Raw genomic sequence first — 16,594 nt, 5'->3', positions numbered from 1 at the left:
ATAGTCTGGATGCATCTGATGTGCATCTGGACCTGACAGCTCTGCTCCGTCATCACACATCACCTGAACTGTTCTGAGTCAGGCACCTGTCTTCCAGCGCTCAGCACAGAAGCAACTCAACTGAGCTGAAAGAATAGAGGACTCTGATAGATATAAAATATCCATCTGTCTGCCTTTAGCCTGCAGGCACGGGCCGCTGTGGATATCCTGCCTGCGCACCTTAACAATGGACCCGCACAGCAGAGGAGCTTCTCAACATTTCTCATTCAATTAGGTAGACGAGAGAGGCCTCCGTCTTTACTAGAGCCGAGGCGTGAAGCATGATGAGTACACGTGTTGGTCCCTGTACATGATCTGCCGGCTGCACTGGCTTCAGGTAGTTTGATAAAGTAATACAGCCTAAAAGTAAAAAAAAAAAAAAAGGAGAGGAGAGGAAAAAGTGCACAGTGCTTCAGCACCATGGACAGCTCAGCTCAGTTTAAAGCGCTAAGGGCTCTCCTTAATCGCAAAGTTATCATTCTGCCTGTCCAATTAGGTAACCTTTGAATTAGTCTATAAATTAAAATTGCTGAAATATTGTCTAATAGTGCCGAAATGATCAGGAGGACAACAGTGACAAGTCATTTTCCAACATAACACTAATTCAAGTAGTTCCAAAGTCATTATAGTCCGAAGGACTAATGTAATAGGAAAAATGTAACTGTGGTGAATGATGGTATTAATAATGTATTCATGTGAGACAGAGACTAGAGCAAAGTGGCCTAAGCTGCGAGGGGTAAGAGGGAAAAAGAGATAGCTCTGAAGAAACAAGGTCGTCAGCATTCCCTCCTGCCTTACGAGTCATTTCATTATCTCGCTCCTCTCTCCTCCTCTTTAAAAGTGGGGAAAGTGGGGAGAGGCTATTGACCCCTCTCTGTGTTTGAGTCAGGCTGTGGGACAAATGAAGTTTTCCCTCAGACCCCCTCCGTAATCATATCATAATTATCCCCCACCTCCGTGGCCCCGCGGGCCAGCACAAAACTCCACTGTCTGATTTGATGGAGAGCCACAAGCGGGAAATTACATTCGATTAGCACTAAACAAGAGAAAGGGACAATCGAATCAATCAGCGGCACCTGGACGGACAGGGTTTCTTTTTCTTTACGTGCGATCTCGATAAATCACAACATCATCAAAAATGTAATATTATGTTATTGATATCAATTAAAAATGTAAATTCTAATAGACTGATTGCACATAGACTGATACATTTCAAGAATTTAAGGAAACTCAATCTGTTTCTCAAAAAATGTGAATGTTACATAAAACCAGTAAAAAATTAGTTTTAATGTCAAATTCCAGCCTTGTTTCAGACTCTAACGGTGAGTGTTAGCTCTGTTGCTTCAGCACTTTTTTCTACAAGGTTTTTTCCTTCCACACAACTATTTATATACGTAGATCCAGCGCTCTGAACAGCCGGCTCGTTTGGAAAACGACCTCGTAGTTCATGCTCCTTGTAGACGGCGTCGCTGACTGTCTGTCACAACTTGGATGTATAATGTCTGAATTAAAAATGACCTTCTGTAGTTTTATGTAATATAATTTTTTTACAGAAATTTTTTTTATGAGTTGTAGATCTTAATCAACAAATGAAATAAATACGAACTTAAACTACATCACCCTGTGTGTAATAAATCTACTCATATAGATAGTTTGTCTTTTAGAATTGAATTTCTGAAGTAAAGTAACTCTTTCCGGGCGTTCTGCACCCGTATATTTAACACATTCCTGTTTAAATGTTGTGCATTAAAGTAGCTTTTATACATATTTTTTATACAGCTTTATATTTGTATATTTAAAGATAAAAAATATGATAGGATTGTTTGATGGTTTTTTGCGATGTTGACTTTATTTAAGAGCGATCTGCAGAGCTCCGCTTCTCAGCAGCCTTTTGGATTCAGTCTTTGTAACCCCGGGTTACTGCAGTGGCTCTTTTTTCCCTAGTCTTAGTCATTTGCTGGGCCAGACATTCTGAAGGGGTCTAATGCCATCGGGAGGTGGAAGTGGTGCGGGGGGATGGAAGGATGAGCAGATTGAGAGTGAGAGGTGAAAAGAACATAAGAAAATGAACGGGCTGAGAGGAGACCCCCCTCCCAGGTCTTTATTCCTGTCCCCTGTCTCATTACCCAGGCTTTGACTCAATAAAGAGTGGATAAGGAGTGGATAAAGAGGCACACACCCCTGGTTAACTACCCCTCCCTTGTTCCATAGAATACTTTTTCCTAACTTCCCTCTGTCCATCCTGTTTCTCCCTTTTTTACATACTTTTTTCTTCAATCTTTAAAATCTACCTCCCTAATTCTCCTTCCTTTGCGTTGTTTTTCCCAGCCTAACTTTTTGAAAGTTAAGTCCATGAGACTCTCCCATTCACAGCCTGCCTCTACCCTCTCTGTCCTCTGCGTTCCCTCCCTGTCGGTGCTGTGTAATAGGAGTTATTTTCATCCCTTTCTCTCTGTGACTGCCGGATGGCTGAATATTTACATTTTTCACTCACTGCTGACCTTTCCCTGTTGCCGCTCTGGGAGCTCCAGTCTCCTTGCCGCTCTGATGTTGACAGACTACTGCCTGCAAATCTCATATGGACACAGCAAATGGTACACAGGGACTTAGGAACAGTGCGGGTTCAGAGCTCAGAGGAATATGGAAAAAGAGAGAGAGAGAGCGAGGGAAAAAAGAGACTGTAGCTGAGGAGAGTGGTAGAGGTGTCCAGCTGCAGGAATCTGCACCTCCAGTATAAAAACTACTGGGCTCCTTGTTCCTGGCACACATGGCCTGAACAGAGATGTAAGTCAGGCTTTCCTAGAAAGCAACACACCGAAGAAAATGCTTGTTTGGGAGATTTTATTTGGCAGCAGAGGTTGCTTTTGTCTTTAAATAAATAGCTGTGTACATATGCAGCAACTCCGGGATTTGGGAGATACATAGGAAGATTCACTAAGCAGTGAGGGAGGCGAGAGCCAAGGATTCACAGTTTCTATCTGATCCTGCATGGGAGTTGGAGGAAAACAATCTAAGCAGACTTCTCAAACTTTAATGACTGTGTGTTTATGTCTAACAGTGAAAGGTTGAAAATGAAGGATGTAGTGAGTGACCCAGAGTGACCCCAACATTTGTAGCACAGGGTGTAAAAGTGTTTTTTTTTTGAGTGTCTGAATGTCCCTGTGCAGTTTGTGTAAAACAAAACTTTGGCTTGGCTCCCTGTAAAACAGCTCCTGTCACGCCTATCCAAAATGAACTACACGGTAGGTTCACATGTTTTCAAATTGTAAAACAATATTTTCATTCTCGGATTTGAGCTGACAACTACATTTTCCACTGTTAGCCTGAAAAAAAAAAATTTTTTTTCACATTACTATCACATGTTTTTAATGGGAAAATGAAGTGCGAGAAATCTGAATGTGATTTGATGTTTGCAGTGTTTTGTTAACACAAAACACCTTGAACTTTTCTCACATTTGATCAAATTGTAACCTCAAACTTCCATGTATTTCAATGGAATTTAATGAGATACATCAAAGCAAACATGTGTGAAGTAGAAAGAACATTTCCAGTTTACAAGCAAAAATATGTTTATTTTCTCCTGCCCTATTTACTCTGAAACTCCAAAATAAAATCCAACGCAACTAATTGCCTAAATTAATAGTATGTAATTTAATTCCATAAAAACAAAGCTGTTCTATGAATGGCCTGTTAGTTTGTTAGAGAGCGTTAATCAACAAATGAAGATTAGGGAACAGAAGACGATGTATCAGGGATGTGGAGAAGGTTATAGGGCAATATCTTAACATTTTGATATCAAACGGAGCACCATACTCTCCATTAACTGAACAGAAAAGAAAATAAATGCTATGCGACAGCTCCACACCTCGAGGATATAACTGTCCACCTAAACCAGACAGGAGAGGAGCAGCCAAGAGCCCCATGATAACTCTGGAGGAGTTGATGCACAAAGCCCAAGTGGGAGAATCTGTTGATAGAACCGGTGTTGGATGCAATCCACAAATCTGGTCGTCTTAGCTGATTTACACAGAATGAGCAAAAGTCAGTTGAAAAAGACATAAAAAAGCAGACTGCTGATGGTGAATCTGTTCTATAAAATTCCATTCAAAAGCTTTAAAGTTGAAGGTTATAATGAAACAAAATATGAAACACTTCAATGGCTGTAAATGTTACGCCACAGAACCGGGTATTTAAATTTGTGAAGCAAATTTAAATACCCGGACTCTAGATTTTAATTCACAATCTTCACAGCTAATTATACAGGTAGAGATGTAAGAGAGTTAAAAGAACTGAATGTTTTCTATAGAAGATCGCTTAACAACCTTTCCAATAAATAAAGCTAGATTACTTTTTAATAATATGCTGAAAGTATAATCAAGTGGGTTGGTGTATAATAAAGATAAAAATTGCATAATTAGTTTTGCACACTGAAATAAGTAAAGCTTGGAAGGGGACCAAACAGCACGAAAGAGGGGCTTGTGAAGTTTGGTCTGCTGTGAGAATGCTGTTACTCTGATTATTGTTTTTATGATAATGTGGATTTTCTTCTTTGATCATTTTCCCTTTAAAGCAACGCTATGTATGATCCGATTTTAAATAAACAAAGTAAAAATAGTTAGTTTAAACACAAATTTCATTTACTTTTGAATAAAATTTGTGCATCACAAGAAAACACCCACCATTCAAAATAACACCTATTTTTTCCCATCAAGAAACCCATTGAGAGGCATAAAAAAAACTGTTTTGCTTCCAATTCACACAAACACTATTATAAGATTTTGATTATATGTCCTCAGTTTAGTCTGAATGGTGGTTTTGCCCTGCATTTGTAAAAGCAATGACAAATTGTTTTTCTGTGAAAACCTGTGTTCCTGAGCCAGTGCTGTAATTTACACTACAAAATCAGGTCCCTTTTTAATGCAGTGCTGCCTGAAGGCGAGACAATCACAACCATGCAGCATTATTGTGTGGCTTTTTTTTTTCTTTTTTATCTTTTCCCTTGTGTATTGAAATTTCTCTGGGTACTCTGAATTTTTTATGAATTGCTGAAACGTAGATATTAAAATTCCTCATTTCTTTGCAATTTTACATTGGGAACATTTATCTTAAATTTTGTGGAAGTCCTCATTTATTCAGCATGTTGTTTCTCCATCTAGGACCCATAGATGTATGTTTGATCTGTTTCACATTTTATCACATTACAAATAAAAACATAAGTTTTTGTGATAGAAATGCATTTCTATTTCCACCATGTTTCACTTGAAAATAACTCAAACTCAATCAGATTGAATTAAGAACATCAAGGACTAAAACTTCAATAGATAAATAGATTTAGATCTGGACTTTGAGTGTTAAATTTCCACCATATACATCTGGCATCTGACCTTTAAAGCTACATTTTTATCTTTGACCAGAGCTCTACTGTGTCCCCTTCGCAAGCAGAACTTTTCATGTGTTTCTTTCAACAATGACCTTCATCTTGCCACACTGTCAACAGATTTAAACACCAGAAATGTGAGTTAATCCAGAGTTACCATGGCTCTCCAGGCAGCTTCTCTGTTTAGTGCTCTCCTTGCCTGACCTGTCAGATTATGTGGACGGCTGTGGCTCGACAGGTTTGCTGTTGCAAAAAAACTCTTTCCATTTTTAGATAATGGATTGAACAGTGCTCTGCCAAATACAAACTCATATTTTTTTTGTAAAATAAATAAATAAAACAAAACCATGTGTTAAAGATACACAAGATTTTTATGCCATTGCTAAATATTGTGATTGAAACATTTAACTTGCTCTTCTTTTTTGTTATAATCACTTTCCCCCCATACCTGCAAAGCTTTAGCTACACAGTCATTAGCACTTTGCATCAGGAGCAGCTTGCCAAATATATTGATAACTTGTAGCAGGTGAATTAATAGCCTTTAAAATATAATAGTCTTCAACATATTCCATCAAAGCAATCATTTTCGGCTGTGATTTTGTACATATTGCTGTTGGAATGATGATCGCTTTTCAATGCATTGTGCCGCTCTTTGTGCTGCGCTGGTCGATCACATAAAGTCCCAATAAAATATACCGAATTTGCTGTCTGTAATGTGACGGAACAAGAAAAACTTGAAGGGGTCTGAACCCTTTTGAAATGCTCTATAGACATCGAAAGTATGGGAGACCCATTGGCTCCATAAACTCCTATTCTTGGTGAATGCGCTTACACACTCTTAAAGCTGTGTGTGTCAATGGCTGTATCATGCACCCTCCAACTGTAGTGGCTGCCATGCAAAGGGGAGAACGATGAGATGTATTGGGGAAGATGATCAAAGGGCTGCTATTTACAACCACTCTCGGGCTGCAGACTTGACGACCAATGGTAAGCACACTGTACTGTACAGGGAAGCTCTTCCATCAGGCTTTTACTGCCCATCACCGCAGCTGTTAGGCAGGGGAGATGGCAAAGCTTTTAGCGGACTGAGATACCGTCCTGCTGGACGGCTTGTATGGGCAATGCCATCAGAAAAAAGAATGACCGGGAAAGATAAGGGAAATGGAGGCTGGGGAGGGAAAAGGGAAGGAAGAGAGAGGGAGGTGGAGAAGGAATAAGTTGATGCCTGCCTGCTGGCTGTCAAAGTTAAACGCTTCGGCTTAATAGAAACTGATATCCGGCGACTCGTTCAGGTTTTTGTGAATGGGGGAGGGAGAGGAGAGTCTGGGAATTAAATAAAGCAGGAGAAGAGGAGGAGTCCTTACCTGGAGCAGCCAGTAGCACCTGCGGTGGAAGGTGGGGATGATAGAGGAGTGGACATAGCAGCCATACAGACACTGAAAGGAGGGCAGAGAAAAGGAGAAAGGGGGACAGAAAAAAAGTGCATTACATTACAGGTAGAAGAAGGCAAAGGTTTGACCTCTCAGCCGACCGTGACACCTGTGATTTTTGAACCTGCAACCTTTTCCCTCTACTTCATAACTCCCACTAGAACCATTGTTCTTGAAAACAAAGACAATGACCTCGAGGCAGACAGGGGGTGATATTCACCAATGAACTCCTCAGTACCTGCTCCTGACTCCAATATTTTCTTTTTCTTCATCCACTTATAACCAGCACTTCCCCTTTAATGAGCTTTGTGTTACAGTAACTTGTTATTGAGAACTTTATTTCCAAAATAGTAATTACAAGATCAGATATCTTGTAGGCAAAGATGCATGAAACCCTTGCAAAAGGTGTTTCTTTTTTTTGTTCTATCTGCACAAGGATACGATGATGTTTACGAGCCGAAGGTGTTGGCAGGTATTGTCAGCTTCCACCCAAAAGCTGGATTGTGTCATTATTTTTCGGTTGTCTCTGTCAAAGCTACAAAAATCATTATTGTCCTTTGTAAACTTTGCACCAGCAGCAGAATGCTTTCAACCACGGAAAAATACAACATCTAATTTATGGCAGCATCTAACATGGCAGCACAACAGCAATGTCGTGGAGAGGCATTAAACATACAAGATCTAAAGAAGCTTGTCTCCGCCTGTGCCTCATCGGGTCTGAGGATGTGCAACATTTGCAGTGATGCAGTATGACTTGTTGTGGATGCCCCAGTAAAGTTAATTATTGTTCAAATAAAGTAAAGTCAAGTTAAAGTTGGACTTGTTAGATGATTGCACTCATCAGCATGCATACCATGTGAGCTTTTGCCTTTTAATGATGCACTTGAACCATTCTTTCTTTCAAGAGAGGAATGGATATGCGGCGTACAACATCTCAAAGTTGTCACGAGTTTGAATTCATTATGGATTTTCTCTCATCCACACAGGGTCAAATGTATGCATGCAAGATCAGATATATACGTACACGCTACGGATTTCTGTTCCTTGACGTCAACAAGTTTCTGACATATTTCCATCTGGTCATTTGACCAAACTTCTCATGTGAAATGGTGGAGGTGATGTACAATGGTTTCTTTCTTAGCATAAATCTGTCTTTTAAAAACTGTTTCTACAGGTTGAGTGTAGATGAGGTTGGGGCCATAAAAGCAATTAATAAGGTGTTAAAAATTCTCCTCTAAACCCGGATTTAAATCCTGTTTGAGATTAGAGATCTGAGATTAAATGAATGCACCAAATTCATTTAACCGGCAAGTAAAATTTCTTGCCAGATTTATATAAAAAAAAGTTTAACGTTTACCCCCTTTATTACTAAAGGGGGTAAATGTAAATATTGAAGCCTGCATATAAACATTTTGACCATGAGTAGAGTAGAAATAATTTCTGTGAAACTTGTGTACCAAGTTCTTATTTTAAGATAATTATCACACACTGGAGAAAGAAATAAAATTAGAATTAAAAGACAAAGATTATGAGTGTATGTATACTTCTGATTAGAACAGCATAAAAGAAGATCTCAAGTTTGCTTGTTTTTTTAAACAGTGATTAATTATAATTAAAAACACTGTTTACATTGGCCCAATGCTTCCTGAGTTTCATTCTGCTGGGAAAGAACTCTTAAATTCACCCTGCCGAGAAACCCAGAGCATAACTAAAGCACAGTGTTATTAATATCCTTATCGTAAACAGATAATACTTCGTCTCGGGGCTCATTACTGTGGAAAGAGCAAGGCAGGGCTGATAACGCCCCCTGGTATCTGGCGAAGAGGCCAGGAGACATTCTTCAGCAGCCAGAAGGAGAGGTGAGTGCAGTAAAGCATCACACACCGAGAGACGGAGCAGAGCTGCATTCTTCCGTCCTCTCTCCTTCTCAGTCCTTTGTTAGATTCACAGTCCTGACCCTGGATGACCTAATGGGAAGGCTATACTTTTTCTATAATACTTTGCCACTGCTCAGTTATCACCAGGTTAGTTATAGGCAATGAATTTATTATACAGGGAAATTAGTTAAAAAGCAGCCAAGAAGTTACAAAGGACAACAAAGACAATGATTTGCCATCCCAAATTTCTGATTTCAGTCCCTTGAAAATTTGTGGGGGGACAAACCAGCCTTAGCTACACCAGCAATAGGTATAATATGGGTAGTAGCATGCAATCTTTGCAAATGATTTGTTTTTAATTGTATGTTAGACGAATTTGGTTGATTTAAAAGCAAGGTTTGTCCAGTATTTTTAAGCAACAGATCAAGCAGGCAGGTTGAGAGGATTGAGTTTCACTTAAATCCTCTCTGGTTTAAATTATTGATAAGGAATCACTGCCTGCTCCATATCAGAGCATGTACACATATGCACAGAGGTGTAGTCTTGTCTTCCACACACGGACATGCACACGGAGACACTAACCTGAGCTTCAATATTCAGCAGCTGTACTGTACGTGTTCAATAAGTTGAGGTGGGTTTCCTGGGGCGCTGGGAATGAGTAGGCAGCAGAGGCAAGGGGACAGGCACCGTGGGAGGGATGAGGGAGAGTGTTTTAATATTGGGATGGTGGGCTGCGTTGCTCGGAGGACCGAATGATAAATAGATGCCTTGAAGTGTTCTTTGTGCTTGTCTTGTTTAATTAAAACCTAGTTAAAATGAGAAGGGCTCGCTGAGGTGGATAAACATTGATTTGCCAACATCAAACCCTCTGATGAATGTACAGCTACAAAGGGAAGGCAAACAGATGGAAGGACGCATAATGACGCTAAGAAAGTGCTTACAGATCTTAGAGATACGTGTGTTTATGTGTGCGTCCAGCTCATTCACAAGAAAGAGAAAACAATTCACAGACGCCATCAGCCCTTTCTGGTTCTCCAGGTGTTCCATTGTTCTGTTCACACCTATTTGTTTGCTGATTTCAATACCACCCAAAGTGTGTTTGTGAGAGTTTGAGAAGCTGCGCTCCTGCAGACTGCCTCATTTTCTTATGTTTTTGCTGAACCCTCATCTATTACAGCTGTCTGGTATAGGATGTATGCCTCCTCCCACTCCTATAACTCTACCATCCATTACTCTACGCTGGCGTTGGACAGAGGCTTCCTCCCACAACCACAGTGGAGTGAACATCACATTACAACCACCACAGCTACGCACATTTGTACTTTGCAGCTTTGTGACTATTTATGTCATAAACTGGGCTTTGTGAGCTTTCAAGGGATTACCGATGCAAGGCTGTGCACTGATCTATGAGGCCTTAAACAGTTTCACTACTGTCATGTTCTGCAACAGTTTTGGGAAAGGTGCTTACAAGCAGAAATGCCAACGTTTTCTCTTCGACACTTAGCATTATGTGCCAACACAAATGCTGATACAAGGCCAAATTTGCATTTATTTTGATGGCAAATATGGAATAGCTTACCTTTACGGAGTAGATTAGGATCGATTGCACATTTAAAGCAAGTGAATTTAATTTTGGTGGCCTACTTAACTTATTTTATGTGCTGTGACTTGTTTGATTGATGGCATTATTGATCAAAAGCATAAAATCTGGGTTCCTTCATATTTTTATAGCAAAGTCTGTACATTTATCGACAAAGATTTTCTGTTTCCATGGATCTCAGTCTTTGTAGTCATTTTAAAACACAGATAAGAACCTTTGCTATGTTCGAGTACGTGGATGGTTAAATAGATGGATGCATGGTGTCATCAAGTAAAGTAGGAAAAATTTCTTTGCTAAAGTTTAAGACTATTTCAGTCACTTCAGATATCCTCATGAGTGTGCCTTTGGCTTTGCAACCCTGCAGAGTTTTTGCATGAATAAAACACTAAACGATGAAGAAAGCTGACTCTTAAAAAAAAACCTAAGTAAAGGAAAAAGGCACTTAAAATGTTTTGTATCCCTAATTCCAGCTCCTGAGCAGTTACTCACAGATCAGGGTTAACATTGTTCTAGCCTTGAGCGCTTGGCCCCCTGAGAGTGACCTGCAGCTGGACAGTATGACGCCGCTTTGACATGCTCGACACGACTGACAGGTTTCCTGGCGCAACAAGCCTAAGTGACTGGGGTGAATGGGGGAGTGAATAAATTAGCCCCGGGGCTGCTCTTCTTCCCCTCTATTTGCCCCCATTACTCAATGACACAAAGCGGCATGGCAGACAAACAAGCAGCTTAAAGCGTAACACAACAGTTGAAGCTGTCAGTGCCAATATACAGAAGACATTAAACACAACGCCAGCCTGGGAACCTTGTACTAGTTCACTATTTCTAAGGTCTTAAGTACAAAAACAATCGGAGGAGCAACAAATAAACTTGTAGTTATTAAATCATAAACCCACATTGTTGTGTTGTTGGTCACAGCATCATGCATATTTATAAAATATGATTGAAGCAACACAAAGTAGAGTATGATTGCAAGCGTGGAAGGAAAATTATTTTAGTTTTTTTTTTAATTCAGTATTTAAATTTAATCCCCTTTACTCTACTACGCCTAACTAAAATCCAATGCTATAACCTTCAGAAGTCTAACTAGATTCCACCTGTGTGTACTTTTTTCTTATGTTGTAACTTCCTGTTTTGTGACTGTAATTTGATTATGACACAAGCAATGAAAACCAAAGTCAAATTCCTCGTTTGTGCCCACAAACCTGCTGAATACAACTATAAATCTGCTAAGACATGATTAAATGGCTAAAATGACAGGAAGAGTAACAAGAGTAATAATCATGGAAGAAGAAAAGAGGCTCATGGCAACTCTGGAGGAGCAGCAGAGATAATGTAGCGACACAATATATTAGTTTAGCAGTTTTATGGAAAACAGTCAAGAAGAAACCTGTCTGTTTGTAGTTTGTTAAAAGCTTTCAAAGGGAACACACTAAACACGATTATCTGATAGGAACAGGACAAAAACACATCAACATAAATACTTAAGTATTTGTGTTACACTAGTGACACAATGTTGATGGTGAGAGTCAACAATGCAAAGGTCCAGACCTAAATCATGTTGAGAATTTCTGAGAAAACTTGCAAACTGTTGTTCAGAAACATTCACCATCCAATCTGGCTGATGTTTTGTTGATGTTTTTTGGAAATAAGAATAAAAAAAAAATTAAAAAATCAGTCTCCAGATGTGCTGATAGCAATATAACTGCTACAACTGCAGCGAAAGGTGGCTTCCTAAAGCTTTGCCTTGGGATGGTTCAGAAAGTAGTGATAGGCCTGAATCATTTTCCCTTCACTCCACAACTACAGTCCACTTCATGTTGGTGTGTCACGAAAAATTCACATAGAACACAATCAAGTACGTAATGTGACAAAATGGGGAAAGGTTTAAGAGCTACGAATCTTTTTGCACGGCGCTGTATATAGACCCAAACCCCCGTATATGCACCGCTCATCAACCCCAAGCACTTATCAGTAATTCAAAGCGCATATCAGTTGCTGGTGTTTCTGCTGCTTTCTGCATGCTGAGCGTCTGGGTGACAAAGTGACGGCAGAAGAACCATTATTTGCTGTCTATGGGCTGTGACAGATGACAGCACATTGCAGGGCAAGCAATTAAACAATAATTATACACACACATATTCTCTCATAAAAACTGCACTTTCCCAGCATGTAATTTAGAAAATCTTCAGTACAGTGGTATGAAGACATTGAAAAAAATACATGTGGTCTCAGACAATGCAAACGCAAGAACACACACAGACACGGTGTCACTAATCTGAATGTTTTGTTAGTGTGCTGTCATGTGTGCAAATGAGACACAGAAAAATGATTTAGAACAGTTAACAGAATAATTCACAAGAAGTATGACCGTAATGTATTTATTTGCTGTCAGCCCAGACAGCATGAAAAAGGAGGAACAGCACCCCGTGTCCTCATGGAGCGAATTCATTATGCATTGTCACTTAAGCAAGTGGTCAAGGCGATGAAACGGTGATGAGGCCCGGTGAAAGGGTATTACTTCCTAGAGTCAACGTGTCCACTCTTCCCTCCTCTTGGGGAGTCATCTTGAGTAGAGCTGGATTGTCGTTCACCCAGGGCAAACAGTTTATTTTTAAAAAAGCCTTCAGATTTAGAACCAGAGCTGCTTGCTACCTGTAAAACCTGTGCAGGCTACTGCCACATCAAGCCCGGAAAGCTCGGCGCCCCGACGATGTTGCGCTTACATTTATCTATCACAGCTGGCAGGTGTCAGACACAGCCAGAGATGGGTTTGTAAAATGAAACGTCGGTGAAGGCAAAGCTGGCAAGTCAGAGTGAGACTGAGGGAAGGGAAACTCTCTCATTAGACCATAATGATGTGTGAAAACAGTCCTAATCAGAGCGTGGCACCTTATTTATGCTGGCAATTTGCTGTTTTCCTGCCGTGATGCAAAAATTCCACTGTCAGAGGCTGCAGCACATCTGTCTTTTGGGTTGATTGTCAGTCCCAGCAGGAAAAACAGACATGCTTTGTTATTATTAGTACACAGATAAAAAGAATAGCTAGTTTAACTTTTTACCATCCAAAAAAAGACACACTCTTTACCAATTCGGTTCTTCCAAGGATAGTTCTCCACTTTGACACATATTTGACTTGTGTCCTTAGTCAGCATTTGTTCCAATACATTACCATTCAGGATATAAATATTCTCTACTGGATATTCTGTAAATTTGTCAGAATTCACTGGATTGAATGACTTGATTTGAACCATTATATATTTGTTGAGATGGACATCCACCTGGTAAAGTCACTTCTGGCTCACTGCTTCATTAGAGGTAATGTATCATTTTGTGTGTGCGGAGGGGTGTGTGTGTGTGTGTGTTTGCATATGTCTGTTCACATGGATGCCTGGGGCAGGTGATACAGCCTGGGGCGCAGCAGCATAAATAGAGCTCACACTGCAGCCAATCAGACGGCACTATCAAACTCTATCCGTGAAGGCAACGCAAAATCCATACACAATAGAGATTCATGAACCATGCAAAATTCAAACCAGCCTGACCATCGACAGCATCCATGATGACTATTGATCAGCCCACGATTTCTGGCTCTAAACAGATGTGATTGGATGACTTACCGCAGAAAAGTGCCACTTCCAGTTTGGAGGATGAGCTCATTTTCGACTGATACCATAACGCTCTGTATCTCACCTGCTGTCTTTACAGTCAATACACTCTGCTGTACTCTCTCTGATCGTTCGGCGGGAATCAAATTATCCATAGTGTCTGGTAGGGTGGCACTATGCCCAGAATGCCTATAATATGCAGGATATCGCTTACATTTTGATTTAGAGAGAAATGGGTAGTTCTGGAATGGCCCAGTGGATCTCAAACCAGCTACTGCCTCCCTTTTAAAAAAAAATTCTTCTTTTACACGCCTTTAAATAGGCTACAACTTGTGGAATTGTAACAGTATAATTTTTCAATGCATCTTCAGACTTAAGAAACGGTTGATGAGACATTATACATAATAAATCAAAGGAAGCTTAGATGTATCTCCCCAGTCTTCTGCATCAGACCAGCTGCAGCCTCTAAATCAGTCAAAACTGAGCAAGCTACAAAATGAATCGGCAGGCTGTTCCCGAGCTGAAAGGGGGGCAGAAAATAGAGAACAAACCTAAATTCTTCAACAAAGCAAAACAAATGGCGCTCAGGAAGAAAAGGCATGTGTTATGGAAATGATTGGCCCTAAAAATAGAAAGCTCATTGTAAAATAAACAGAAACGTTTGATAAACAGGCTCAGAGGAGGAGAATTAATTAGCCACGCTGGACATGTAAACACCGCCATACATCAAGTTCAAAAGGAAAACAATAACAGGACCAATGCGGATTGAGAGAAACCTCTGACCACTTGTAGCGCTAAAAAACATAATTCTGTTTCACTTCATTTCTGAAGAGCAGAAAAAAAAACTAATTAAGAACAAAAGAAAGGGAAGGCATTTCGTGTGAAGGGAAGCTGTAACAATAAAGCTGCTGGGAGATTTTTATTTTACTGCAGGAAATAAACATGAGGAGTATGAGAGACAGAGAAGGGGAACAGAGAGATACAAATGATGGACAAGGGGGTAAGGAGCTTACGGTCATGCTTCTGTACATGCAAGAGGAGGCTTGCGCACAAGCCCATGAACGTCTGTCTCCCTGACTGAAGACACAGTGTCTGTTGATGCTAATGCTAGCCAGCTGGGCTCTCCGCCAAAGGCATTAAGTGGAATCGAATTCCACCAAACTAGCTTTAATCAGCAGGTTTTAAGGTTAGAATTACTTTCCCTCTCCACCAGCCTGCTGGCCAAGGTTAAAGCAGACACAGACGGGGGCTGGGCAGGCTCAGTTAATGGCTCTATGTTGTGTGCCACCATTCGCCAACATGCGAGGACATACATACAAAAAGGTGAACTGACAGCAATGTCAGAAAACAAATAAGTAAACAAAAATGGAAAAAAAATAGAGGAAACAACTGGTTCCTTCAGAAATCACACATTTTATGCAACTATACTGCTATAACAGATAAAAGAATACTGTCTTTAGTTATGTAGAATGTGAATGTGTGTTCACAAACCACTCAAAACCATGTTTTTAAAGTTTTGAGTTTGCTCAAATAATTTCTTCCTATTTGAGCAAACTGAGGGTGAGAAACATTTCAAATCTAAAGAATAATTTAATCTAACTATATATTCTTTATTTTAAACCTCGTTTCCATTCATTGCAGTTCTGAATTTCCAGAATATTTTTATGAAAAGGAGATTATAAATACATAATAATTGCCAGTGATCCTTTATTGGTGGATGACCTTTATTGGAGTCACATAATCACTTCTTTTTCTGTAGACTGTGACTGTTTTATAGAAAACTACTTTGAATCACCAGTAGTTGTGGAAACAAATCATCCTAAAGGTAGACATAGACAGATCTATAGGTGGGAAGAAATGTGCATTGGCAGGTGGGTCAATAAAATTGCAAAAGGTTGAAATAACTAAGGGATGAAATAGTCTTCGTTTCCCTAGATTGCCCTTAAGTGTGTGCATGGTTTGACCTTTGTGTACCTGTGTTAACCCAGGATGTACTGACGACCTACCCAAGGTGTAACCCCTCTTCTCCCCCAATTACCGCTGGAGGTAGCCACCAGCCACACAAGCAAGCACAGACAATGCATGGATCAACACAGGATAGGAATCTGACACATTTTGTATTTTCATATGTTATTGCAAATATTACTGGAAATGGATGGATGTTTCAGCATTAGATTTTTTTTTGGGGGGGGGGGGGATTCTTTTCGATGGATAAAACTGACGTGTTTAACAAATATCTCCAGAGAAGTGAGGTCAGGGCCTTTAAGTAAGGCAAAAAAGAAAATGTTGAGAAAGTAACACAAAAAGAGAGTTTAAACAGCTTTTGCAGACGAGCAAATATGTCAGGCTGATTTCTTTTTTACACTTCACAAAGAGTCCAGTAAGGTCTGCCTTGACCTCAGCATACAACAGCAGTCAAGGCATTGATGCCTGTCAACAAAAGAAAGCTCGGGAAACCTTGCAGCTCTTCTGTCAGCTTCTCAAAAGTCAATCTGTGTTCTTCTATAGTACACACACTGTGCACATAGTCCTACACATGCAATGGGAGGAAACATTTCTTTTTTACTTTTTCCTTTTTCTTATCTTTCTTCTCTCCTTATTGACTTTACTTCACATGGAAGAACATGGACTTGCTGTGGAGATGAATTACAAACTAAATCTGC

General features: G+C 40.0%; 1 protein-coding gene across 9 annotated transcripts in view; it reads right to left on the bottom strand.

The window, feature by feature from the left end:
- Nucleotides 1-16,594, bottom strand: part of LOC102236405 (calmodulin-binding transcription activator 1-like) — a 386,596-nt gene that overhangs the window by 71,775 nt on the left and 298,227 nt on the right. For all 9 annotated transcript variants that reach the window (XM_023330191.1, XM_023330195.1, XM_023330168.1 and 6 more), the window contains one exon: nt 6,781-6,852. In XM_023330191.1, coding sequence (XP_023185959.1) covers nt 6,781-6,852 — 72 coding nt within the window. The remainder of the gene's footprint in view (nt 1-6,780; nt 6,853-16,594) is intronic.

The sequence above is a fragment of the Xiphophorus maculatus genome, chromosome 1 (genome assembly GCF_002775205.1).
Source record: "Xiphophorus maculatus strain JP 163 A chromosome 1, X_maculatus-5.0-male, whole genome shotgun sequence".
NCBI lineage: Eukaryota > Metazoa > Chordata > Actinopteri > Cyprinodontiformes > Poeciliidae > Xiphophorus > Xiphophorus maculatus.
The sequence above is the reverse complement of the archived record's forward strand: the minus strand, read 5'-3'. Positions and strand labels throughout refer to the sequence as shown.